Source organism: Lepidochelys kempii, chromosome 7 (assembly GCF_965140265.1).
Source record: "Lepidochelys kempii isolate rLepKem1 chromosome 7, rLepKem1.hap2, whole genome shotgun sequence".
Taxonomy (NCBI): Eukaryota; Metazoa; Chordata; order Testudines; family Cheloniidae; genus Lepidochelys; species Lepidochelys kempii.
The window spans coordinates 31,928,269-31,953,893 of record NC_133262.1 but is presented as its reverse complement, the minus strand read 5'-3'; the positions used below and the strand labels follow the sequence as shown (position 1 = coordinate 31,953,893).

At 43.9% G+C, this 25,625-nt stretch overlaps 1 protein-coding gene across 4 annotated transcripts; it reads left to right on the top strand.

Annotated features, from left to right (window-relative positions):
- Nucleotides 1–1,502: 1,502 nt before the first annotated feature.
- Nucleotides 1,503–23,081, top strand: CDC42EP2 (CDC42 effector protein 2). Of its 4 annotated transcripts, none has more exons than XM_073351865.1 (4): nt 1,503–1,660; nt 6,972–7,055; nt 17,250–17,348; nt 20,410–23,081. In XM_073351865.1, the coding sequence occupies exon 4, from the start codon at nt 21,024–21,026 to the stop codon at nt 21,741–21,743; it is 720 nt and encodes a 239-aa protein (XP_073207966.1). In that variant the 5' UTR covers nt 1,503–1,660; nt 6,972–7,055; nt 17,250–17,348; nt 20,410–21,023; the 3' UTR covers nt 21,744–23,081. The 4 variants fall into 4 exon arrangements, with proteins under 4 accessions (XP_073207966.1, XP_073207965.1, XP_073207968.1 ...); XM_073351864.1 differs by having other exon boundaries at nt 6,969–7,055; XM_073351867.1 differs by lacking the exon at nt 6,972–7,055.
- Nucleotides 23,082–25,625: the final 2,544 nt, after the last annotated feature.

The window sequence follows — 25,625 nt, the reverse complement described above, 5'->3', positions numbered from 1 at the left end:
AGATTAAACCCTTTAATTCTAATGAAGATGGAGATACAATAAGAGTTTTTAATATAAATAAATACCCAGGCTATTTCCAGCAGGGGTTGGCAAAGGCTCAACTGAAATACAATCTTGTGAGCAGCTTGTCCAGTGAAAGTTGGCTGAGAAGTTACAGAGATGTCACGCTGCAGGCATACTGATTTATATTTTTTATTTAGATGGATGACTAATTTGCTTAGCTCTGTGCACTGGATCCCTAAAGAATCCATGCACTTTGGGTCTGCTCCAAAGCCCATTGAAGTTAATGGAAAGACGCAGCAGGCGTGTTGGGTCAGGCACTTTATGCATAAACTGTACACAATGCTCTCTGAGAATCAGTGCCCTTTATGCTGAGGCAATCTGTTCACTGAGAGAGCATGCAGTTTGCACTGTTGAAAAACTCTTGTGATATGATCATGAGTCTTGTGATTTTGGTGTTTTCCCTAAAGCCACAGCTACTGGAATCAAGAGAATGGATGAGAATCTCAGCTTCAATTAAAAAAAAAAAAAGGTAAATTTCTAGCCCTAATGGCTGCAGAGAGAAGTTGAAAAACATGTAATGAGAGTATCCTAAAGATTCAGAACCCAGAAGGCAAATTAAAAGAAATGACAATTAATTAATTTTAAAAATAATCTCATAATTTTCAAGACAATCTCATGATTTGAGGGTCCTGGCTCATAATTTCTGAACATCTAACTGATTTAGGAGCAGAAGTTCTACTGAATGGCAATGGGACTGTTTCTCAATTACTTAGGGGCTTTTGAAAATTCCATCTTTTATGTACAATCTGTGCATTTTATACACAGGAAATCCATAATTTTATGCAGTTTAGGCACAAGGAAAATCTTTTCCCTTAATTCCCAGGGAATCTGCATGTTATGCATAAATCATGCATTTTATGTACAGAGAATCCATGTATTTTGGGTAGAATTTTCAAAAGCATCTAAATCACTTAGCATCAAAGTCCTATTGAACGTCAAAAGGATATGTGCTCCTAAGTCACTTAGGTGCCTTTGAAAATGTTATCTTTTATCTGGGGATATTATGCACACACATTGTCCATGCATTTTATGCACAGAAGATCTATGGATATTATGCACAGATAAGCCATGCATTTTAGGCATAAGGAAAACTCTGCTTAAATCACAGGGAACCCATACATTTAATGTACCAAGCATCCTGCATTTTATGCACAATCAGTCCTCTTTTGCCCCAGGGATCTGGTAATTTTTTGCATGCAGAGGACACCTCCCTCTGAAAGTTTAGGAAAGAGGATTGCAAGTTTCATATATAAAAAAAAGTCTGCCCTTGTTTGTAGCCTAAGGCCTCCCCTAAAATGTTACATCAGTCTAACTGCAAGCCGTGGAGCGCAGCGAAAGAGCAGGGTGGGACTGACTGGCTTGTGCACTTGGCCTGGGGAGGAGTTTGCATGCTATTTCTCTGGCTAGCTACATTGTAGCTTTAGCATTGGCTCTCTCGGGAGCAGGGAGGAGGGAGCAGCCCTAGCTGAATACATTGCCGGCAGCGCGCAGTGTATTGGCTTAAGAAGCAGCAGGGTGGGGAACAAGGGAAGGAAGAACCCGCTGCTGCTCACTGCAACTCGGTCACTACCACCGCCACCAGCGTCCGGCAGTGAGGGTGAGTACTGGGGAGGTGGAGTGAGTGGCTGTCGGTTTTTGTTTTTTTTGGTAGCTCTCCTAAAACTTTGAAGGATGTGTGCTTGAGGGTACTTGGCAGTGCCAGCTCATACACTGCAGCAATATCGCTTGCCACGGAGCCCGAGACTGGAGTTTTGGAATAGCCCAAGAAGCTTTGCTGGGAATCAGGACTCTTGGCTTCTGTTACCAGCTCTGAGAGGAAGGCGGGGGTCAGGACACTTGGGCTCTGATCTCACTTATGGCAGGGAAGTGTGGTCGAGTGGTTAGAGAAGAGTGGAGCTGGGAGTCAGGACTCCTGAGTTCTTTTCCCAGCTGTGGGAGGAAAGCAGGGGAGGCTGGGAGTCAGGACTCTTGGGTTTTATTCATGGCTCTGCAATGACTCCCTGTGTTATTGGGGGCGGGGGGGGGGGTGATAGTGGAATATTTTCTTTGCCTTGGTTTCTTCCCTGTTTGTAAAATGGGGATAATTTCTGCTGCCAGGATGTGTGCATGAGGCCAAGAATGTTTGAGAGTTGCTTTGGGGTCCTAGAAAGAGGGCAGAGTCGTAGCTTTCTCAACCAGGAGGGCAGTGTTTTCCTGCAGTGCAAGTTGGTAGCTGCTACCACTTTTCTTCCTTGTCGAGGGCAGTGGGCCTGGCACTGAAATGGGATCCCTCTCCTTCTGTCTTATTCCATCTGTTAACAACCAGGGGTGACTTTCCATGGTATTTGTTTTTAAGGGAGTGCAAGCTGTAATCAGTAAAGCTTGTTAAATTGGCTCTTACTGCTTGCAACAAGAGGGGTGGGGGAAGAAATTAATTCTATCACATTTTAAATCAAGTTGTGGTACTTAGTAACTGCCTTTTAAATTTAGAGCTGGACTTCAGGGTATCATTTACCCATCGTCTTCTATATAAAGCTCTGGTTGTCTCCCATGGGGATTTTTTTTTTTACACCTATGTTACATGTCTCCGTCTAGCACTATCTACATACAGCAACCTGCCTAATGTAATTTTAGAAACCAGCTGTGAAGTTTATAACTATCTTTAGATTAACTCCGGCAAATCGAGATGCTTGAAATAGATGTCATGTTCCGGATGGTGGGATAAAGGACTGATTCTTACTTTTAGACCTTTTGACACTGGTAGAGCAGTGTAAAGGGCCTTGGGGTAAATGAGAAGCAGGCCTTATGGTGGATCTTTATAAGTGACACAGTGTGGGGATAGCTGGAGAACCACGCAGATGTTCCACTTAGTTCCCTCTGTGTAAATCTGAAGTAATTCCATGGGGCTTATGTTACTGAGAGTGGAATCCACCCCAATACAAGAATATTGAAATGACCATTCAGTCCAGGATCCTGCCTCCAACATTGCCCAGTACCAGCTGCTTCACAGGAAGATGCTAGAAACCTGTAGAAGGAAATTATGGGATTATTTGACCCAAGGGGAAACTTTCTTCTCACCCTAATGGTTAGAGGTTGGTTATATCTGATTAATGATTGTCACTAGTAGGTGCCCAGTAAGACGGGGCATTGCTAGTTTTAGGAGGACCCCTCTTCTAGAGTAATAGAATTGTAGGACTGGAAGGGACCTCAAGAGGTGATCTAGTCCAGTCCGCTGCACTCATGGCAGGACTAAGTATCTAGACCATCCCTGACAGATGTTTGTCTAACCTACTCTTAAAAATCTCCAATGATAGAGATTCCACAACCTTCCTCGGCAATTTATTCCAGTGTTTAATTACCTCAACAGGAAGTTTTTCCTAATGTCCAACCTGCAATTTAAGCCCACTGTCTCTTGTCCTTCTTGAAGTATTTATTTGTTATATTATTATTTTATTATTCTTTGTATTTCATTAGCAACTTGAGATCCAAAAGAGGTTGGGGCCCTATTGTGCCTGTCACTGTACTGACAGATTTTAAGAAATGGCCCCTGCCCCAGAGAGCATACCATGTAAATAGACAGGACAGATAAAAGGTGGAAGTGGAAACAGCCAAGTGGCAAAGAGAGGGGAAGAGCCTAGAACCCATCTCTCCTGATACTCAGCCCCGCATCCTAGCCACTAGACAGCATTGCTTTGTTCAGTGTATCTTACAGTTAGACACGTTTTATGGGTTTCCCTCACCCAGTCTGAAGTTTGGGCCTAACTTCGCCCTCTTCATAGTTTCCCCCACATCCTTGGATGATTCTCCCCTCTCTAAGGAAGATGACCATTGCAGTTGCCTTCATCCTCCAACTGGCCAAGGCAAAAAAGTAGGTTCTAATGCCATTGGCATTCTGTAACTTGGCCAGCAGGAGGTGCTTGCAATGGGAATAGCTGCCACTCCCCAGAGTCCTGAGCTTGCATTGCTGGACTGCAAGATAGCTGAGGCTGGCATACTATGTTACTGGCTACCAACTCACCTGATGTCTTGGGCGTCCTGGAAAAAATAACGTTTTAGGATTGGCCTTGCTATACCAATCCCTCCCCAACTCCCTGGTGGGCTAATATGATGTCTCATGGCATCTTTCTGACTAGTGATCTGCCAGGAGAAGGGTAGTTCTGAGTACTTCATCTCCTTTGTGGAACTTGCACATACATTTCGCTGTCCAACTCCTTTGTGGGCTAGACTAGCTTGGAGTCAACAGCAGGGCAAGCCAGTGAAGGGAGGAGACACAGAACAAGGGAAGAGGGATTCCAGGGTAGAGGGTGTTTTGCTACAGAGCTTTGCTTTATGTTTTACATTGACAGGAGAATCATTTTGGTAGGGTGGGCTCAAAGGATTGGTTTTAGGTTTGGTGGAGGGGGTGGGGGGGAGGGAAGGGGAGGTTTACTGGATTATTGGAGGATGGGGTTGTGGGCTGTATCCACTCTACAGATAAATCTATCTTGGGTATTTTTAAAACATTCCTCTTTAGGGCAAACATTTTCCCTGGAGCACTAAGCAAATCGTTTTTTGTGGGTGGGGTGAGGGAAATGACCCTCCATGTAACTCAGAGACCTTTGTGGGGCTGGAAAGGTGAAACTTCTTTTAAGATGATCCCTGACAGATACAGCCATCTAGTGGATGTATGGGAGAACCAGGTGGATTCTCTGCTAAGGAATGTCCCTTAGCATGCTTCCAAACTCTCTCTGCTTACATGTATAAGAAAACCAGCCAGCACAAGACTTCCTGTTCCTTCAGGAGGAAAAAAGGAATGTTTTAATCTAAGGCCTTGTTTACATTGAGATGTTAGGTATTGATGCAAGTCCCTGGTGTAGATGTGTTTTACATGATTGTAACATGATTTCCACCAGTGCAGTTTACCCTGAGGATAAGCTGCACTGGTGTAAATAGTGTCTACACAAGGAGTCAGTCTCCTTGTTGCCTTTCACCTTGTGTGGTCATTTATAGTGGTGCAAATCATTTACTGCTCTGACTTAATAACATTTTGCATACACCTTTGCTGCCTTCACTTTGACTGATGTAAATGACTCCCCAAGCTGCAGGTCAGTGGAGTTTGACTGGCCCTAGGAGTTTGGACTGGTGCTAAGATCCCAGATTCTGATCTTGGTTATGCTAGTGCAAATCAGGAGCAGCTCCAGTGAATTAATTGGTATAACACTGCAGCTTTTCACCAGTGTATGTAAGTTCAGTATGTAGACAAGGCCTTAGCCTCAGAAGTTGAAGGATGTGTGTGTGTATGTGTGTGTGTGAGAGAGAAACAGGGGGAGGGGCACTGATTCTCCCTTGTATGCACATCATGGAGTAACATAACAACCCTGCAGAGTGGGTGCAAAACTCTACTGCTAGCTGCCATGGTTCACCACTGTGTTACTCCTGTTCAATATCAGTGTAATTTAACTGAAAATGGAGTCATATGGGCATAAATCTGGGGTAGTGCTGTGGCTAATCAGCCTTAGTGTGAATGAGTGGAAATCTCTGATTTGGGTAGTGGCTTGTATCCACTCTGCACAAGTATAAATGACTATATAAACCACCAGGTGGGGAGAGGGCTGGAGGTAAAAGAGAGTCAGGCCTTGTGGCTTGAGCACTGGACTGGGAGTTAGGAGAACTGGGTTCTATTCCTGGCTTTGCCCTGGCCTGCTGGGTGACCTTGAGGAAGTCTCGTCCCCTCTCTGTGCCTCAGTTTCCCCATCTGTAAGATGAGGATAATGATCCTGATCTCCTTTGTAAAGTTCTCTGAGATCTATAGGTGATAAGAGCTAGGGATTATCGTTCTTTTATTATTTAAGGTTTTGCAAAATCAAGCTACGTGAATAACCAAAAATGTTTCCATGATTTTTTTGGGAGGTTTAATTCCCATGCTAATAAATAAGCATTCCCTCGCAGTGTTTACAATGCCAACACTGGAGCACATATCAAGGAATCAATCTCTCGCTATTACTCTGATCCCCCTACTGCTGAAGTCCCTGATCCTGCAGTAGGATGGGATGAAGAATATTGCGGACAATACTGTAAGCTCTTTGGGGCAGGACTGTCTCATTGTTCTGTTTGATCAGCACTTAGCACAATGGGGTCCTGCTGCATGACTAGGGCTCCAAGGTACTGCTGCAATACAAATAATAATCCCTAGCACATACACAGTGCTTTTCAACAGTAGATTTCAAAGTGTTTTACAAAAGAGGGCAAAAAGAAAAGGAGTACTTGTGGCACCTTAGAGACTAACATTTATTTGAGCATAAGCTTTTGTGAGCTACAGCTCACTTCATCAGATGCATTCACATCCACTGAATGCATCCGATGAAGTGAGCTGTAGCTCATGAAAGCTTATGCTCAAATAAATTGGTTAGTCTCTAAGGTGCCACAAGTACTCCTTTTCTTTTTGCGAATATAGACTAACATGGCTGCTACTCTGAAAAGAGGGCAGAATCATTATCACCATTTTACAGATGGGGGAACTAAGGCACAGAGAGGGGAAGTGACATGCTCAATGTCACCCAGCAAAGCAGTGGCGGAACCAGGAGTTGAATCTAGGACTCCTAGGTCCTAATCCAACGCTTTATCCACTAGACCACATTGCCTCTCCCTTACTAAATGTTAATGAATTTTAGCCTGGCACAACTCCTGGGAGGTAGGTAGAGGGAGTGCCTTATCCAAGGCCATCTGCTGAGTTGGTGGCATAGCGGGGAGTAGAATCCAGCTGTCCTGAGTCCCAGCTCACATGGCAGTATTACACATTGACTTCAGTGGTGTTAACTCTTGATTTATCCTGATGTGAGATCACAACTGGGCCCCCAGTACTTTTGCTGCAGGAGCATCCTTCCTATCCTGTAGGCCATAAAAGTCTTGTATTAAGACCCCTGCCTCTTCTTTATTTCTGTGTCCAGTAGAACCAAGTATCTGGATAGCTGGAATTGCACCAGAACCGGATCCCCACCCAATTCCAGATGGTCCATCTCACCCTCTTACTGACGGTGAGGCACATTTTCCAGGTTGTACTTTCTCTTTATTTTTTCCATCTCTCTCCTGGCATATACACCTGAATCTCATTTCATAGGTTTGGGGAGGGAACTCCTGGAGTGTGATCAAGAAGATGTGGGTTCTATTCCCAGCTCTGTGCTGACTTGCTTTGGCACGTTCCCCTCGCTATGCCTCAGTTTCCCCTCCTACTCTTTGTCTATCTTGCCTGTTTAGATTATAAACTCTTTGGAATAGGGACTGTCTCTTACTATGGCCAGGTTTACGCTAGAAACTTTTGCCAGTACAGTAATGTCAGTTAGGGGTGTGATTTCCCCTCTCCCCAGCTTATTTCATTAATTGGTGTAAACTATACCAGCAAAAGCACGCTTGCCAGTATAAGCTGCATCTACATTAGGAAGGTTTGCTGGCATAACTGTATTTGTATCGCTATCCTGGCAAACCTTTTCAAATGTAGACTAGGCCTTCATATCTGTGCAGTGCCTAGTACAATTATTGTCTATTATTTGTATTACCAGAGTGACCAGGAATCCCTGTCATGGACCAGGACCCACATTGTTAGGTGCTGTACAAACACAGAATAGAAAGTTGGTCTCTACCCCAAGGTGCTTAGATCTAATACAAGAGACAACAGATGGATACAGGCAGATGGGGGAATACAAGAAAATGACACAATGTTGGTGAGCATGATAGACAGGCAGTGATCTCAGCATAATAATAGCCTGACTGTTGTCAAGTTGTTTGTAGGCCTCACATCAAAGAAGAGATTTGAGGAGCGGTTTGAAGTTGACAGTGAGGTGGCTTTGTGGATGTTTATGGGGAGCTCCTCCCAAACATGAGAGGGAACATGGGAGAAAGTACAAAGGGGCTTGTTTGAAAATGTAACAAGTGGGTAATGCAGGCTTGCACCATGGGCCAATCAGAGGTGAGCATTGACAGCTCAACAGCAGATGGGACATGATAAATAGGGTGGGTTAGGGATTGACTGGGAAGGGCCATGAAAGTGAATAGAAGCAGCTTATGCTTTATGCAGTGGAGGTATTCAAAGGGAGGGGTGAACTGTTAAAGTGACAGGCTAGGAAAATGATCTTTGCAGCCATATTCTTTGCAGTCATGGGGCCCTAATTCCAGTTGGGGTCTCGTGGCAGTATAGTCATAAAAATAGTTAATAACCATCTGTGATGTAACCTTTTTTTGGTTTGTCTAGACTAGTAGGGACTGATTCTCATTTACACTAAGATTCCTTTACACCACTCTGATAAAGTAAAGGGGTCCTAAAGTGAATGCAAGGGATTCTTTTACACTGCCAGAGCCTTATTAGTGTAAATGAGAATTGGCTTGATCTTGCATCATTACATCATTGGGAGCTTTACCAACTATTTCAATGGACACAGCATCACAATACTAACCACTGCCCCTTGAATAGCCAAAGTGCCATGTGCGTCAGCTCTCTCAGGGGAGGGCCTCAGTCACAGGATGCCTTTGTTTTGGAGGCTGGGGGGGGAGGGTGCAGGCATTGAGGCCACTGAATCTCTGATGGGAGGGTTTCTTTTAGCCTGTCAGAGCAGGTGCTGTAAGGAGCCGTTAAACTGAACCTCTAAGGCTGCCCCAGGAAGGAAAGACACAAAAGGGAAATGGTTTGCCAGTAACAGGCACAAACAGGGCTAGGCTGCTATTTTTATAAAGAAAAGGGTGTGGTGCACATTACAGAAAGGAATATGATGTCATTCCCTGTGTGGGTTGGGGGGGGGGGGGGTTCCAGAGATGCTCTCTGTTTTGTTACAATAGCCATTGAAAGACAAGAGTTCTAATCTGATCATGTTAATGTTTCAGGGTGGAATCTTTAAAGGAGTTCAAGGAAGTTAGGTTCCTTAGGCTCCTTTAAAAATCCCAGCCTAAATGATTGCCTGTGTGCAGCCATGTTGGGCTGGAGGTTTCCTTTCTGATATTATCCAGTAATAAAACACTGCAGTTTTATATATACCTTTCCCTCTCCTTACTAAAACAGACTAGGACTGGTGACCCTAGAATAATAATAATTAATTAATATCTCGCTCTTACAGAGCTCTTCATCCAGATGTCTCAAAGTGCATTAGTATCATTCTCATTTTACAGATAGGGAAACCGAGGCTCGGGAGGTCACTTGCCCAAGGTTACCCAGCAGGCCAGTGGCAGAGCCAGGAATTGAACTCAGGTTCCATCAGCCCCAGTCTTCCTATAACATAACTATTAACTGTACAGTCCTGCCAGTGACAACCGTAGTAGCAGCAGGAGGTGATAATATGTTGCATGTTCTGTTCCTTCTCCCGGGAGTCCAATCTCAGTGAGAAATCAGCATTTTTGCTTAGCAAGTCGAGTTCTGCAAAGCTTGTTTGTTTCTGTTGTTGCTGTTCCTTTCTCACCTAGTGTTGCTCGACTGGGCAGCATGCAGCTACATGGACTGTATTGTGCAGAGCATGGGGCAGAAAATGGAAATTAGATCATTATTGAGTGACAGCAGGTTCATTTGTTGGGGGCTTATTCTGGTCATTTGACTGAGTGGGGATTTTTTGTTTTTTTTTTAGGAATGAGATTTTCAAAAGCAGCTCCCCTCCAATCCACCCCCACCTCTGCCAGCTAGAGCTTGGAAGGATCTTCGTATGTAAATCATTCCAGAGATCAGTCTTATCTAATACTAAAAATTAGCACTCACTAGGCCTGACTGATTTCACTTGTGGTGCTGTAAATCAGGAATAACACCACTGAAGTCAATGAAGTTGCTTTGGTGTAAAACTTATGTGAGATCAGAATCAGGCCCCATATGTAACTCCAGTGAAAAGCAGGCCAATAATGGGTCTTATTTTACAGAAGGGGAAACTGAGGCACACAAAAACAATTTGCTCCTCAGAAGGCATTCTTCTCACAGCTTCAGGCTCTCAGGGCTGTGCTTGGACAGTGCTATTATTTCAGAATAAGAGCTAAGCCTAATGGGTGGATGAGAGCTGCAGCCCCCATAAATTGACATAGCTCCATTAAAGTTAATGCAGCTATATGGATTGAGGATCTGCCCCTGTGCTTTTAAGGTATGTAAGTGAAGTCTTGGGGGAAAAACTGCGTGCAAATCCCAACTCCTGGTACAGCCATGCACATTGTTCCAATAGTACTGTTGGTCCTTTTTGACCCAAACAGCTAGTCCACGTTTTAGGGCCCTGGGGATGTTCCAGCTGGCAGTAGAAATTGATGGAGTCTGGTATTTTCTTTGATACAGTTTTGTTTATTTACAAAGAATGGACAAAGTTCTGAGTCTGTGACTCCAGAAGGAATCAAATAGCAGGAAACAGCTCACAGCACCAAGAGCAAGCTTTTCAGCCTGCTCCCCTGATTCCAAAACTTCTCCCCAGGTTTCTTCCAGGGACAACCACACACGCTTTCAGCTGCTCCTTTAGACTCTCTCTGTGGGTATGTCTACACTGCAAGCGCTACAGTAGCACAACTGCAGCGCTCCAGCTACACTGCTGTGGTGATGTAATGTAGATGGACACTTGGTAGAGCAATGGAAGGGGTTTTTCCATGGCTGCAGTAGCAGTAAATCCACCCCCTGGAGAAGCAGTAGCAAGGTTGACAGGTTTCAGAGTAGCAGCCGTGTTAGTCTGTATTCGCAAAAAGAAAAGGAGTATTTGTGGCACCTTAGAGACTAACAAATTTATCTGAAAAAAGAAAAGGAGTACTTATGGCACCTTAGAGACTAACCAATTTATTTGAGCATAAGCTTTCGTGAGCTACAGCTCACTTCATCGGATGCATTCAGTGGAAAATACAGTGGGGAGATTTATATACATAGAGAACATGAAATAATGGGTGTTACCATACACACTAACCAGAATGATCACTTAAGGTGAGCTATTACCGGGGACGGACCTTTTGTAGTGATAATCAATGTGGGCCATTTCCAGCAGTTGACAAGAACGTGTGAGGAATGGGGGGGTGGAATAAACATGGGGAAATAGTTTTACTTTGTGTAATGACTCATCCACTCCCAGTCTCTATTCAAGCCTAAGTTAATTGTATCCAGTTTGCAAATTAATTCCAATTCAGCAGTCTCTCGTTGGAGTCTGTTTGTGAAGTTTTTTTTGTTGAAGTATTGCCACTTTTAGGTCTGTAATCGAGTGACCAGAGAGATTGAAGTGTTCTCCAACTGGTTTTTGACAGAAGAATTCTTCCGTGGACCTAGCGGTGTCTATGCTGGGGCTTCGGTCGTCTTAACTATGTTTCTCAGGGGTGTGTGAATTTTTCACAGCCCTGGACAACATAGGTAGGTCGACCTAAGTTTTAGGTGTAGACCAGGCCTCTGTCTTTCCCAGTTTTTGTATTTGGCCTCCCCGACAACCCCCTATACCAAAATAATACTCAGCCAAAAGCCTCTGGGCAGGTTCACAATTCACGCATTTCTTTTGTCTTAGGTGTGGGTTTTACCTCAACCCAAAACAAGGTTCCACCCAGTCCATAACAATACCTGCTCCTAGGTTTGCTCCTTGTCCCAAGTGAAGCCTTTAATGGTGGAACTTAAGAACCCATCCCAAATAGAAATACATTTTTTTAAATACATTTAAAATGATACAAGGTTAACTATTTACACATATACCATATCTTTCTGTTGAGATGGTTTCATATCACCAGCCCAAAACAATTTTATTCCCACCCAAATCCCTGTCGGGCTTTTCTCTTCCTGGACTGCCTTTCAGTGTTCTTCTGAGGTTGTTTCTGTGGAATTCGATGGCTGAGGCAGAGCCTGGCCATTTTGTTCTAATGGGGAATTAACCTCTGTAACAACTTTTCCAGCTTCAATTTCCACAGCTCCATTCTCAGATTCCGGGAGTAGCCAAGCTGAAATTCTGTCTGCGATATCTTCTCAGATGGTCCTGATGGATAACTTCTGGGCTTACTCCTGGGATCTAACTGTATCATGAACACCAGTTCATTTATTTGTGTTAAGACTGTATATAGTCCCTCCCAAAATTCATCCAGTTTAGGGCTTCTATCCTTCTTCCTTCAATGATTGTGGTGCCAGACCACACGTCTCTTCTTTTAAAAGTTTCTGCATATGCCTTTTTATCATAGAGCCTTTTCATTTTGTCAGAGGCCACAAATTTTCCCTAGGAAAGGTGTGAACTTTTTCAATTTTGGGTTGTAGGGTTTCCACACAGTTCAAATGGTTCAAATTCCTTTGTTCCACTTCAGAAAGCCACTCCATACAAGAGGTTGCTTTAGCTCCTGCCCAAACATGAGGCCTGCGGGGTACACTTTGTACTCTCATTGACTGCTGTTCTGTAAGGGCTTGAAATGCTACAGTGGCGCAGCTGCAGCGGGTAGCATTTCAAGTGTAGACATTACTTATGCTGATGGGAGGGTTTCTTGTGTTTCATGTAGGTGGTAGCTAGGTTGATGGAAGAATTTTTCTGTTGACCTACTGCTGTCTATTGTTTTCAAACTTTTTTTCTGGTCACCCAGTTGAAGAAAATTGTTGATGCCCACGACCCAATGGAGCTGGGGATGAGGGGTTAGAGGTGTGGGAGGGGCTCAGGGCTGGGGCAGAGGGTTGGGGTACAGGGGTGAGGGCTGAGGGGTGGGGCTGGAAATGAGGGGTTCAGGGAGAGGAGGGGACTCTGGGATGGGGCAGGGGATTGGGGTGCAGGAGGGGGTCAGGGCTCTGGGGTAGAGGTGCAGGCTCTGGGATGGGGCAAGGGCTGAGGAGTTTGGGGTGCAGTAGGAGGCTCTGGGTTTGAGGGGGGGCTCAGGGCTGGGGCAGGGGATTGGGGCGCAGGCTTACCTCTGGCAGCTCCCAGTCAGCAGCACAACCGGAGTGCAGAGGCAGGCTTCCCGCCTGTCCTGGCACCACGGCCTGTGCTGCACCCCGGAAGCAGCCAGCAGCCAGTCCAATTCCTAGGCAGAGGCGTGCAAGTGGCTCTGCGTGGCTCTCGTCCACAGGCACTGCCTCCCTAGCTCCTGACCAATGGGAGTGCGGAGCTGGTGCTTGGGGCAGGGGCAGTGCGCGGAGACCCATGGCCCCTCCACCAAGGAGCCGGACCTGCTGCTGGCCGCTTCTGGGGCATAGCACGGTGTCGGAACAGGTAGGGACTAGCCCGCCTTAGCCGGGCAGCACCTCCGACAGGACTTTTAACAGCCCGGTCAGCCAAAACCTACTGAAGCTTTCCACCATCCCATCAGAATGTAGGTGTGAGTTTTGTGAATGTCTAGAATCTCACAAACCTGTTGAAACACTTTGGATTCAGAGTCTCTCCCTTGATCTGTGTGTAATCGCTCAAGATTGCAGATCTGATGAAGAATTCATTCATTAGGATCCCTGCTATTGTCACAGCCTGTTAATTTTTTTTACTGGGTAAGCCTTAGACCATTTTGTGAAGTAGTCCATTAGCTAATAGCTACCAGCAGGTATTGATTGTCAGCCTCTGTCTCAGGCAATGGTTCCAAGAACATCAATGGCAATGCACTCCATTGGTGTCCCCTCAAGATACTACTGCAAAGGGGTTCTCCCTGTTTTAGGGGGACCATCTTCGCAATGCAAAGAGCACATTTCTTGCACCAACTGTCTTGGCTGCTTTTTACCCAGTTGAACTTGTCCCTTAATTTGTCTAAGTTTTTTGCAACACCAAAATGTCCTACAGTTATAAGATCATGACATAACTTTAGGACCTCCTTTTTCAGTATACCAGTACCCATCACCTTCTGGTTTCTCCCATCACCTCTAAAATATTTCTTTTTAAAATTCCAAGCTTTCCCACTGTGACCAGAAAGCTTTTACTGTGAGGAGACACTACATTCCAGGGTGGATACATTTTCCAGTTGATTTTCCAATACGCCCTATCCTGTGTCAGGATAGTCTTGGGAAAGTTTTTAGTTGCTCCGGAGTCCATTTCTGCTACCCCTTTCCTCAGTCTTTTGGTGGATGAACCAGGCGCACCGGCATTTCTGCGAATTAGACTAGAGGAAGGGTCTGGAGGCACTCCCATTCTCTTGAGCAGCTAATTCCTTGCTCTTCTGCTTGGGGCAGTGTTTGCAATTAGCCTCGCAAGAGACCTGTCTGGACAAGGCATCAGCATTACCATGCTTATGGCCAGGCCTCTGTGTGATTGTGAAATTGTAGCACGGCAGTTTCTCCAACCCCTGGCAAGCTGTCCCTCAAGATTCCTGAATCTAAAGAGCCATTGCAGGTCTATCCTGACCATAATATTCCTCACACACAAATAGTGATGAAAAATGTTCTATAGATTTAACCACAGCTAGGAGTTATTTTTGGATGGTGCAATTATTTCTCTTAGGAGAACTTAGTATAGTAAAAGTCTAAGCTACCACCCTCTCAAGTCCATGTGTTCTTTTATCAGAACTGCTCCCAATCTGTAAGCACTAGCGTCTGTGTCCAGTATGAAAGGGGTTTTGAATCATGGGTGCACCAAGACAGGAGTAGTCACAAGAGCCTTTGTCAACTCTGAAAATGCTACATCATACTCTGCTGACCAGTGAAGCGGTTTCCCTTTCTCACCCAACCTGTGCAGGGGTTTTGCAATATTGGCAAATCCACAAATAAACCTTCGGTAACAGGAGCGGAACCCTGTAAAACACTGCACATCTGAGAGTGTCTGGGGAATTGGCCAGCTCTGTACAGCCTCAATTTTCTTTTTGTGAGTGGAAATTTCCCCCTTGCTAATTGTGTGCCCACTGCACACTCACCAACTTTCATGTGGTAAATAAGCACCCCAACTTTCACAATAAGCCAAAATCAAGCTAATCCCATTTCAAAACAAGGTCAAAACAAGCCAATCCCAACACTCTATGTAACTAGATCCCTCCGGCGTGCAGTCGGGGACTGTGGTAGGCCCACTGTGCACCCCTGAATCTCTCCCCCCTTGCCTCTGCTTGCTAGGAGCTGATCAAAAAAAAAAAGAAGCAACAAGCTACAAGCCAAAAACTAGCCAACAAGCAACTCACAAGCCAATAAAGCCAAAAACAAGCCCAGTTTCTGTGTTTTTTTCCGCAGGTTTGGCATGTCTGGCCCACTGCAGATTACCTCTTTTTGGAACAACTCACATTTCTTTGGGTTAAGTTTCAAATTGGCCACCTTCAGCTTATCACAGACCATTTGTCAATATTTTAGTTCCTGCTGAACTATTTAAGCATGCACCAGAATATCATCTAGGTATAACAGACAGGCTGAGAGGACAACCCACATAATACCCTCTCTATTAGCTTCGCATTGCACAAACTGAAAGCCACCACTTTAAATTGCCACAAGCCTGGTCCTGCAGTGAAAACAGTTTCCCCCCTGTCTTTTGGATCCACTTCCACTTGCCATACCCACTTTTTACAGGATCCAGGTTATCATTTAATTTCTAGAGTCCACACAGAATCTGGTGCTGCCAACCTTTTCTTAACCAGAACTATGGGTGAGCCCCAGGGACTGGTTGAAGGCTTGATATGCCTTCCATTCCTGATACCTTTTCTCAATGTCCTGTAGTGCCTCTTCCCTTTTAGCCTCTGGTAACCAGTGAGATGGCTGTTTAATGGGTTGGTTTCCCCCAGTATTAATCTTGTGTTGGACCAGTAGAACCTATATCTTTGTTGGATAAGGAGAACAATTCTTAATTTCTAACCAGAAAGTCTTAAGCCATATCTATGCTACTGGCTAAACTGGCACTGCTGTGATCGATGCAGCGGTGCCGGTTTAGCGGGTCTAGTGAAGACACGCTAAGTCAATGGGAGAGCGCTCTCCCCTCTACATTTGTACTCCACCTCTCTGAGAGGTGGAAGCTATGTTGATGGGAGAGCATCACCTGTCGACATAGCGCAGTGTAGACACCGCTGTAAATTGACCTAAGTTATATTGACTTCAGTTACGTAACTGAACTAGCATAACTTATATCGACTTACAGCATTAGTGTAGACCAGCCCTTAGATTGTTCTGCTGTTCCCTGTGTAAGTGTACAGCACTGTGCTGGAACAAGTCCAACTCTGGGAGCTCACTTCCCCCCCTTGTAGTTTTCTTCCATAACAGTGTTTACCAGATACCCAGCTCACATTTCACAACTGCAGTGCCTTTTCTCACTATTTGCTGTTTGTCAGAGACATTCAGCAAAGGAAATGGGATCAGTTCTTGTTTCAGAACCACAGAACTTTAGGAGCTAAGATTCCCCTGAGAATACACATCACAGATCCTATACACCAGTGGTTCCCAAACTTGTTCCGCAGCTTGTGCAGGGAAAGCCCCTGGCGGGCCAGGCTGGATTGTTTACCTGCCATGTCTGCAGGTTCGGCCGATCGCGGCTCCCAGTGGCTGCGGTTTGCTGCTCCAGGCCAATGGGAGCTGCTGGAAGCGGCGGCCAGTACGTCCCTCAGCCCATGCCACTTCCAGCAGCTCCCATTGGCCTGGAGCAGCGAACCGTGGCTGCTGGGAGCCGCAATCGGCTGAACCTGCGGATGCAGCAGGTAAACAACCACCTCGGCCCGCCAGGGGCTTTCCCTGCACGAGTGGCGGAACAAGTTTGGGAACCACTGCTATACACACTCAATAGCCAAACTCCCATTAGATCTGGGCAGCTAAACAAAAACTGGGGCTGATCCTTGTACCCCTAAGCTTTTCCTCTTCAGCTTAATGTCCCCCCATTTCTCAAACTAGGAGAGAGGCTTTCACTAGACACTTGTAACATTCTGTCTTGGCCTTCCTTAAATGTATAACACTCCTTTTTGTGGCTAGTTTTGTCACAGTAACAGCATTTAACTGAATGGTTTTCTTTTCATTTTTTTAATTATTGCCAATTTCCCTTGTATAAACAATATTTATCATTTGTTCCAATCATTTAATGTGGTCATGATCCAGATTAGAATCCCCCTTTCCATCATATATATTACACACAGAATTGTAGTTACAGGGCTCAAGGTCATCAGCATCCATCTTTCTCACTAATAGCTGCTTCCTCTTCAAGGTTCAAGTTCTGTAGCAAATTCCACAGCCTCTCAGAATGACTTTGATCCCCTTTCACTGATACTGATCTGCAAGTCAGGTCCAGCAGAGCATCTACACATTGATCCATTGCCCATCTATCCTGGAAGGCCTTTGTGGTATCTGGATATGCCAGGAACATAAGCTTTGAGGTTCTCTGCCAGTTCAAGTGGGGTTTCTTCTTTCCCTTTTTTTCTAGATCTTAGCTGTGCCCTGGCTAGTTCAGATTGATGGCTGACTCCAGACTGCATGTCAAGGGCTTGTACCAGGTCTGGATAACTCCATCTCTTTTCTGGGGGTAAGTTCTGCAGCACTATCAGAGCCGGGTCACTCAAGTTGGATGCTAGTAACCCCCCTTTCTGTCCATCTCACAGCACTGATTTGAGCTAGAATGTTGAATTGAGCCAAATAAGCCTCCCAGGGAGTTTCCCCCTCAAAGATAGTAGGTTTTTGCATCATTGGAGCTGGCCCCTCCGGGACTTTGTGGGTTACAAACTGGGTAGATAACTGTTGTAAATGTCTGGTCTTATCAAAGTCCTCTGGCTAGCTCAATTTCTTATCCAGGCAGCTGTCTTCCACTTTGATCTGTGATTCTTTGGTTTTCTTTTGGAACTGAATTTTCAGCTCCTAGTCCTTGCTGCTGCTTATCTCTGTTAGCAAGTTTCAAGTTGGCTAAAACTTGCCTGGTCTCCACTATTTAATGGACAAAACCTCTGGTCTACGGCACTCAGGTTGCTGGTCACCTCTTTGACCCGTCTTGTCATTCCAGCCTAGAGCTTTGTAGCTGGACTTCCGAACCTGTCTGAACATAAGGGGTTGTTGCTCCCACACTGATTTGACCCCTGCCTGAAAATCAACCCTCTGCCCTTTCTGAAATCTTCCAGATGCTGTTTTACTTTCTGTTGTGAACCTTCAAAGTCCTGTTTCAGTTCCTTTTGACCATCTTTGATTTCTGCAAGCATCGCAATCATTTGCTCCATCTTGGTTCAACAGGAATACCAGCACACAATTTTTCTCCTTGAAGACTGGATCCCACTCTTGACCTCAGTGTTGCCCCTTTTTGACCTGAGCAGCTAGCCAAAATTTTAGGACCCTGGGGATGTTCCAGTTGGAAGTAGAAATTGATGGAGTCTAGTATTTTCTTTAATGCAGTTTTGTTTATTTATAAAGAATGGACAAAGTCCTGAGACTCTGAACCCAGAAGAAATCAAATAGCAGGAAACAGCTTCCTTTGCTCACAGCACTAAGAGCATGCTTTTCAGCCTGCTCCCCTGACCAAAAACCTCTCCCCAGGTTTCTTTCAGCTGCTCCTTTTAGGCTCTCTCTGACTTCCTCAGTTTTTCTGTTCTGTCTTCCTCCCCCAACCCCCAAAAAGAATAATCGGCCAAAAGCCCTGGGGTGGGTTCATACACTTTTTGTTTTAGGTCGTGGTATTAACTCAGTCTATAACAAAGATCCGCCCAGCTCATAACAATGCTAATACTTGAAATGTTACTGTGAGAAGAGCTGTCCCAAAGGGAATCCTGCTTAATTCATTTGGCACAGACTGACATTTAAAAACCATCCTGAATTGCACAAGGCTCTTGAGTTTTTAACAAATTGATATGCGCTGGTGACTCACCCTCTCATTAATGCAGGGTGTGCACATCACATGGCTTCCCCTTTACCTTTGGAACAAAGTTGTTTCTTTCTAAATATGGTTTTGCGGAGATTTTGGGGGGGCTTTAAAATATAAGGTAAGACAATTTCCCAGAGTCCAAACAGAGCTTTCAGCCAGTTGCCTTGCATTTGTTTTTAAGTGGCTGCGAATGGAACACTGCAAATGTGGTTCACTTTGGAATGCTGAGTGACTCTCTTGCAAAATTCATCATGGCTTGGGATTGTCTGGAGGAGGAAGAACTGGCCTGCAGTATCTCAGCTGCTTGGCAGACACTCTTTTTTTTTCTTTCCAGAAGTGCTGAGTATACTGAGCAAAGAGGTCTGCTTGCTCTGAATAGTTGGGTATTTGACTGGAGTGTAAACAGGCCTGTGGTCAATAGTATTTTATGTTTCAGAGTAACAGCCGTGTTAGTCTGTATTTGCAAAAAGAAAAGGAGTACTTGTGGCACCTTAGAGACTAACCAATTTATTTGAACATAAGCTTTCATGAGCTACAGCTCACTTCATCGGTATGCATCCGATGAAGTGAGCTGTAGCTCACGAAAGCTTATGCTCAAATAAATTGGTTAGTCTCTAAGGTGCCACAAGTACTCTTTTTCTTTTTAGTATTTTATGGTTCTTCAGTTGTTTGCATTATGGTAGTGCTTAAAGGCCTCAACTGAGAGCAGAGGCTCATTGTGCAATGTGCTGTGGACATGCAGCAATAGGCATTCCCTTCCTTGAAGGGCTCATAATATCTGTCTTCAAAGAGCTTTACATGCATGAACTATTTAACTTGCCCAACACCCCTGTGACTTAGGGCAGTGTTATGGTTCCTATTTTATAGTTTAGGGAAGTTGAGGCACAGAGAGGTGAAGAGTTTCGTCCAAGGTTATGCAGGGGGAGTCAGTAGCAGAGCCAGGAATTCCTGTCTCCCAGTCCTGTAGTTGTATTGTATCTTTCTTTCAAGTGGTATCAGTAACTGGTTAGCTGTCATTCATCCATCTGAAAGATGTATGAGGAGATGGGAAGCTTTTTGAAACTTAGGAACATAAAAATGTCATACTAGATCAGTCCAGTGAATCCATCCAACTCAGTATTCCCACACTTCATGCTTTATAAGACCAGTGGGCCTATGTAGTCCAATATCCTGGCCTCCTTCCATCAAATTAACAGTCCATTTAGCATGGTACTCCCACCACTTTGCTATGTCAGCTCAGATCAATGACTGACCAGTATCCAGCACCAGATGCATCAAAGGTGTAAATTCCACATAATAGGCAATTCTGCAGGAACATACTTATGGGGGAACGGAATTTTCAAAAGCACCTATGTGGAAGCTCCTAAATCACTTAGGAAAGTCTCACTTCATGTTTCTTTCCAACTCCAGGCACTTAGTGCTTGGTTTAAGACATGACGGTTGGTCTAATTTACAATTATTTATCCTCAATAGCATAACTATGGATTATATTCTTGTTTGCATAAATGTCTGTTTTTTTTGTATCCTCCTCATCTCTGTGACTCATGCTTACACATTGACTTGTGGAACTCAGTGCCAATCATGGAAAAGCAGAATTAATTTCAAAAGCAATGATAATTTTAAAGGTTACTAGTGCTCCTTGAAATACGTACTGAACTTCTCCAACATAATTAAAAATGATTGATCTTGACTAAGATTAAAAACAAACTAACTTTTTTTTTTTTATTAATTTGTTTTATAGCGTGTTTGACTGAAAGTGTTGTAAAACCTGGATTATGAATGGCAGAGTCAGGGAATGGAAGCTCTGCTGAGTTGACAAGTTTCATCTTCAAGAAAATGTAGAACAGAACAAATTGACTTGTGAAGCTGTGTGTTCCTAATCTCAGCCTCCACTGGGAACACGTCACTTGTCCAACTTCTTAACACGTCTGCATTCAGCCTCATCAAATATGAATCACCCTGGATTTAATACATTTTGTTGATTCTGACATTAAGAGTTTAAGCTGATTTTTCTAAGGCAACTGATTTACTGCTGGACTCTCAAAAGACATCACAAGTGCCTGGAATGAATTACTTGGGTCACTTTGTTATCTGTGACGTATCCAACAAACTTTAGAAAGAGAAACTGTGAGTGGCTGAAATTAATTCCCTGAACCATTTTGACAGTGAGAACTTTCCCCCTACATGTTACTACTCCATTTCAAAACATCTCTTTATAAAAAATGGCAGAAAACATTTAGATTATTTTTAAACCTGTTTTTTTTAGGATCCAAAAAGATACCCTCATCTGAGGGATTATTTTGATGGACTTCGCCAGGCCAGCTCTGAATAGTAAAGGCTTTAGTAATCGGCAAGATGTCCACTAAGGTCCCAATCTACCTGAAAAGAGGCAGTAGGAAGGGCAAGAAGGAAAAACTCCGAGATATCCTTTCTTCTGATATGATCAGCCCCCCCTTGGGAGACTTCAGACACACTATTCACATAGGGAGTGGTGGGGAGAATGATATGTTTGGGGATATTTCTTTCTTGCAAGGGAAATTCCACCTTCTACCAAGGACTGAAGGTAGCCTAGATTCTGACAGGGGCAGCCACTGTGGAGTGCCATTTGAGTTCTCAAGGACTGCTACTATTTCTGGTCATGAGCAACCATTTTCTGAAGCCCCCTCGCCCCTCTTAAAGAATGCCATCTCGCTGCCTGTCATTGGAGGTCCACAGGCTCTAATGTTGCCCTCTACCCAGGCCCCACCAAAGCCACCAAGGCTACACCTTGATGACAAAGTTCAACCAGCTCTGCAAGGCAAGGAAGCTGTGGCAGAACTGACTTCATCCAAGGATAGCAGGACTTCTGAACCTGTCCCTCATCTCTGCAGCCCCAGTGATCTGTTTGCCATCCCTCAGAATGGATTTGTTGAAGAGAAAAATAAGGATGAGTCCTTTATGTCCCATGCTGGTTCCCTGCTCTCCCTCCATGTGGATCTGGGACCTTCTATCTTGGAGGATGTCCTTCAGGTCATGGATAAACACCAAGCTGGGAAAGTGATACAAGATTCTGGCAGGCAAGAAATCCTGACATAAAAACTAAAGGGACTTCCGTGGGGAAAGACTTTAAAATGTAGTATTTTGTAGATAAGAATTTTTCCCCCAACGTGGAATGTGGTTAACTGGGCCAGCTTGAATTAGTGAATTTTATCCTGTGTGAAATCCCAATTGTGCATCTCATAGTAATAGGGTATTAAGCTTTTAGGAGCGTGTTGCTTACTTTCTGCATTGCCCAATGTTTTTTTTTTTTATGTTGCTTGCTGCAGGCCTTTGAATGCTGCTCAGTACTGAAAAATGTATGAAACTAAGATAAATTCAGCAGCAGCAATAAATTGCCGCTTAGCAATAAGACTTCTAACTTTACTGATCTGAATAAATTTTAAGGGATATGACTTTTTTTAAAAGGACTATGTCATTTTAAACTATTTGTAGTGGGTGTGGTGTGAATGATGTTGTGGAATATCAAGAGTTTAATTCAAAAGGATCCTGGTTCAGATTGAGAGACTATTTTACACAGAACTTCGTTAAAGTAGAGCCTGTGAGAGATGCCATATTGCTGAGGTCCTTGTTAAAGGGAAAAAAAAGATGTAGACTGGAATATAACCACATATATTAAGGGGATTTCTCATTAGCATTGTAATCAAGATTCACTGTCCACATTAGTCATGTAACTTGCCCGCAGATGTAGTACAACTCAATCAAGTTGACCCTTGCTATTCTAAATCAAACTGTTTTCCTATCTGTATTTACTGTTTGAAAACCTGACCACTTGCTGTTTGCCAGATAACTTGAATTGTCAAATGGACTGTAAGCAATTTTTTTTAACCTCTTTATTGGATTTTTAAAAGAACCTGCCACTTTACTAGTAAAGCAACTAGGAAAAAAAACATTTGGTTTTGATGATGATCCTTCTTTATAAAAAAGCTAGGAGTAAAAATTAGCAGACTGTATATTTTAGCAGACGTAGGCATTCAATGGTTGGAAGTTGAAGTCATACTTCAAGCTGGAAATCAGATGAAACTTTTCAACAGCAAGGATAATTAACCACTGGAACAGATTATCAAGGGATGTGGTAAATTCTCCATCACTTGGAGTCTACAAACTGAGAGACACTCTCTCTAATTCAACCACAAATTGTTGAGCTTGATGCAGAAATTTGTGGGGACATTTTTTAGCCTGTGTTTTGAAGAATGATGATGGTCCCTTCTGGCCTTAAAATTGGTGGAAATCTAAATTCTGTTGGCATTAGAACTGCCGAAATAACCAAGACAACAGATGGTTCCATTTGCTCAATTGGGTCATATTTTCAAAGTTGCCTAAAAGATTTGGACTCCCAATTCCCATTAAAATTCCCTAGGTGTTCTTTAAATGTCAGCCCTTGGTCTTATATTTATTTATTTATTTATAATACTTTAGTACCTAGGTAGGAACTCCAGTCTATCTCAGTAATTCTGTGTCGCTCATCATTAATGGACTTTATCCTCGTAGCACTCCTGTGATGTAGGGGAGCATTGTCCCCATTTTATAGCTGGAGGAACTGAGGCAAAGGATAGATCAATGGGCAGATTTTTAAAGGCTTTTAAATTCCTTGGGCAGGGTCACACAGGGAGTCCAGGGCTAAGCCAAGAATTGAACCTAACACCCCAGAGTCCCAGTCTAGTAGCCATTCTTCCACCCAGTCAAATATCAAGGCCCCATGGTACTAAGTATTATACAGACATTTTAATATAGAAGACCACTTCTGCCTCCACAATCTTACTATGTAAGTACTGGATAGGACACACAACTGAGTGGGTAGAGAGGATGAGGGAATAATAAAAGAAACAGCATGAAGCAGAGAAATAGTAGTCTCCACTTGTCACTAACCTAAGCAGTGTTAAACAAGAATGATTTGTAGGTGTCATGGCAGAGGTAGGATATAAGGAGGGACTTAAAAGACTGCTCAACTAATCTGTGGGGGATGCCTTGTTGGAACAATATGGAATAATTCAGACTTGCATTATTTTTTGGGGCTAGGATTGTAAAAAGAGCCTGCTGGAGTTGGACACCCAAATCCATCTGAAATTTAATAGGAATTGGGTGCCTGACTCCCTTAAAATCTTTTCAAACGCCCAGACTTGGGGTATGAGAGAGGACAATAGTATAAGCACCTATCAGATCCCTTTGACTCTAGGGTTCTAGTTCCATCTCTGGGAGGGGAATGTTTAATGCTTAGGGGAGGAACCTGGGAGTCAGGACTCTTGGGTTCTATTCCCAGCTTTGGGAGGAGGATGTTGTTTTGTGCTTAGAAGCAGTGAGGACCCAGGACTCGGCACTGTTCCTAGCTCTACCACTGATTTACTGTGTCACAACTCTCTCTTCCTCAGTTTCCCCATCTATAAAATAGGGATTAAAAATGCCTTCCCTTTGTCACACAGATATCAAGGTTTGATGTATGTAAAGTATATAAGAACCCACTGGCTTAAAGGCAGTAATTAAATTCAAAGCATCATCATTCATGGACATTTCTGGCAGCTTCAGTTCACAATTTAAGATGTGTACCCTTAAGAATTAAGGTGCACTGACCTTCTGTTCCTCCCTCCACATCAGAATATGTTTTTCCTACAACATCTCAACGTCACTGATTTGCATTTTGTACAGAGTGTATCATTTTGTTTAATCTTTTCTAGAGGGGAATAAATAATGACTCATTAAACTAACAAGCTCTCATCTTGTCACTGCACAACTGTCTCAGCTCTTGTTTATGCTGCCCATCTGTTTCTGTTGGGAGGCTTTACAAAGGAGACAAATGTGTATGTGATTAAGGTGCCTTATAAGGCAGTGCTGCCTGAGAGAAGCAGCAATTTTGGTTTAAATAAGTGTTTTGACAACTTTCCTAGCCTTCAGGCGGCAAAACAGATAAACCGTACCAAATTCAGCCTGGAGTATGTGGGAACACTCCCATGGCAGTCTCTGGATTTCATTCTGGTCTGATTTTACACCAGTTTTAAGTCCAGGAGGCCAGATTCTGAACTGGTGAAGTCAACAGAGCTGATTTACCAGAGGAGAATCTAGACCTCTGTCTGCAGTGGAGTTACTCCTGATTTACAATGGTGTAATGGAGACCAGAAGCAGGTCCTCTGTGACTAATTAAATGGGGATAAAAGCTGTTTTTTTCCCCCCTGGCTGTGCTTAAGGATCACCAGTTAAGGATCTGGGCCCCAAGGTGCTGTAACACCATCTAACAAAAAGATTGTCCCTGCCCAAAAGAGCTTGCAATCTCAGTGGGTGTAAATAATTACACAAAGTGCAGGGCAATGTAGAGGCTGGTCACTGGGGTGTAAATCTGTCAGAAGTCTTAAGAGTTGGAATTCTATGGGATGGAAAACAAGTATGACTTACACATCCAGGGGTCAGAAAGGGGTGTAATTGCACTGCTGTTTTCAGGATACCTTATATGCCACGTCAAATCCATAGCTGGTATAAAGTGGCATGGATCCATTAAAGACAATGGAACTACAATGGCTTACATCTGTCAGGGATCTGGCCCTATGTGTGATTTATACCACTGTTGAATTTGGCTCCCTGTTCTCCATGCAGCATACTGTTCATCCTATCCTGTGTTGGTACATAGATGGCCCACATCTCCAGGGTATCTGAGCACCTCACAATCATCAATGAAAGTTTATCCTCATATCCTGTGAGATATCCCCATTTTATATTATCCCCATTTTATAGTGGGGGAACTGAGTCACAGAATACATTAAGTGACTTGGCCAAGGTCATGTCTGTGGCTGAGCCAAAAATTGAACCCAGGTCTTCTGCATCCCAGTCTGTGGCCCTATTCAAGTGATTAGACCATCCTTCCTACCCTACAACCATCCTTCTGTTTATTTTCAGATGGCAAAACATCTCAGCAAGCTGCCTACTACATTCTGA

Excerpts from the sequence above, each read along its gene's own strand:
- CDC42EP2 (XM_073351863.1), top strand. The coding sequence starts at position 21,024 with ATGTCCACTAAGGTCCCAATCTACCTGAAAAGAGGCAGTAGGAAGGGC.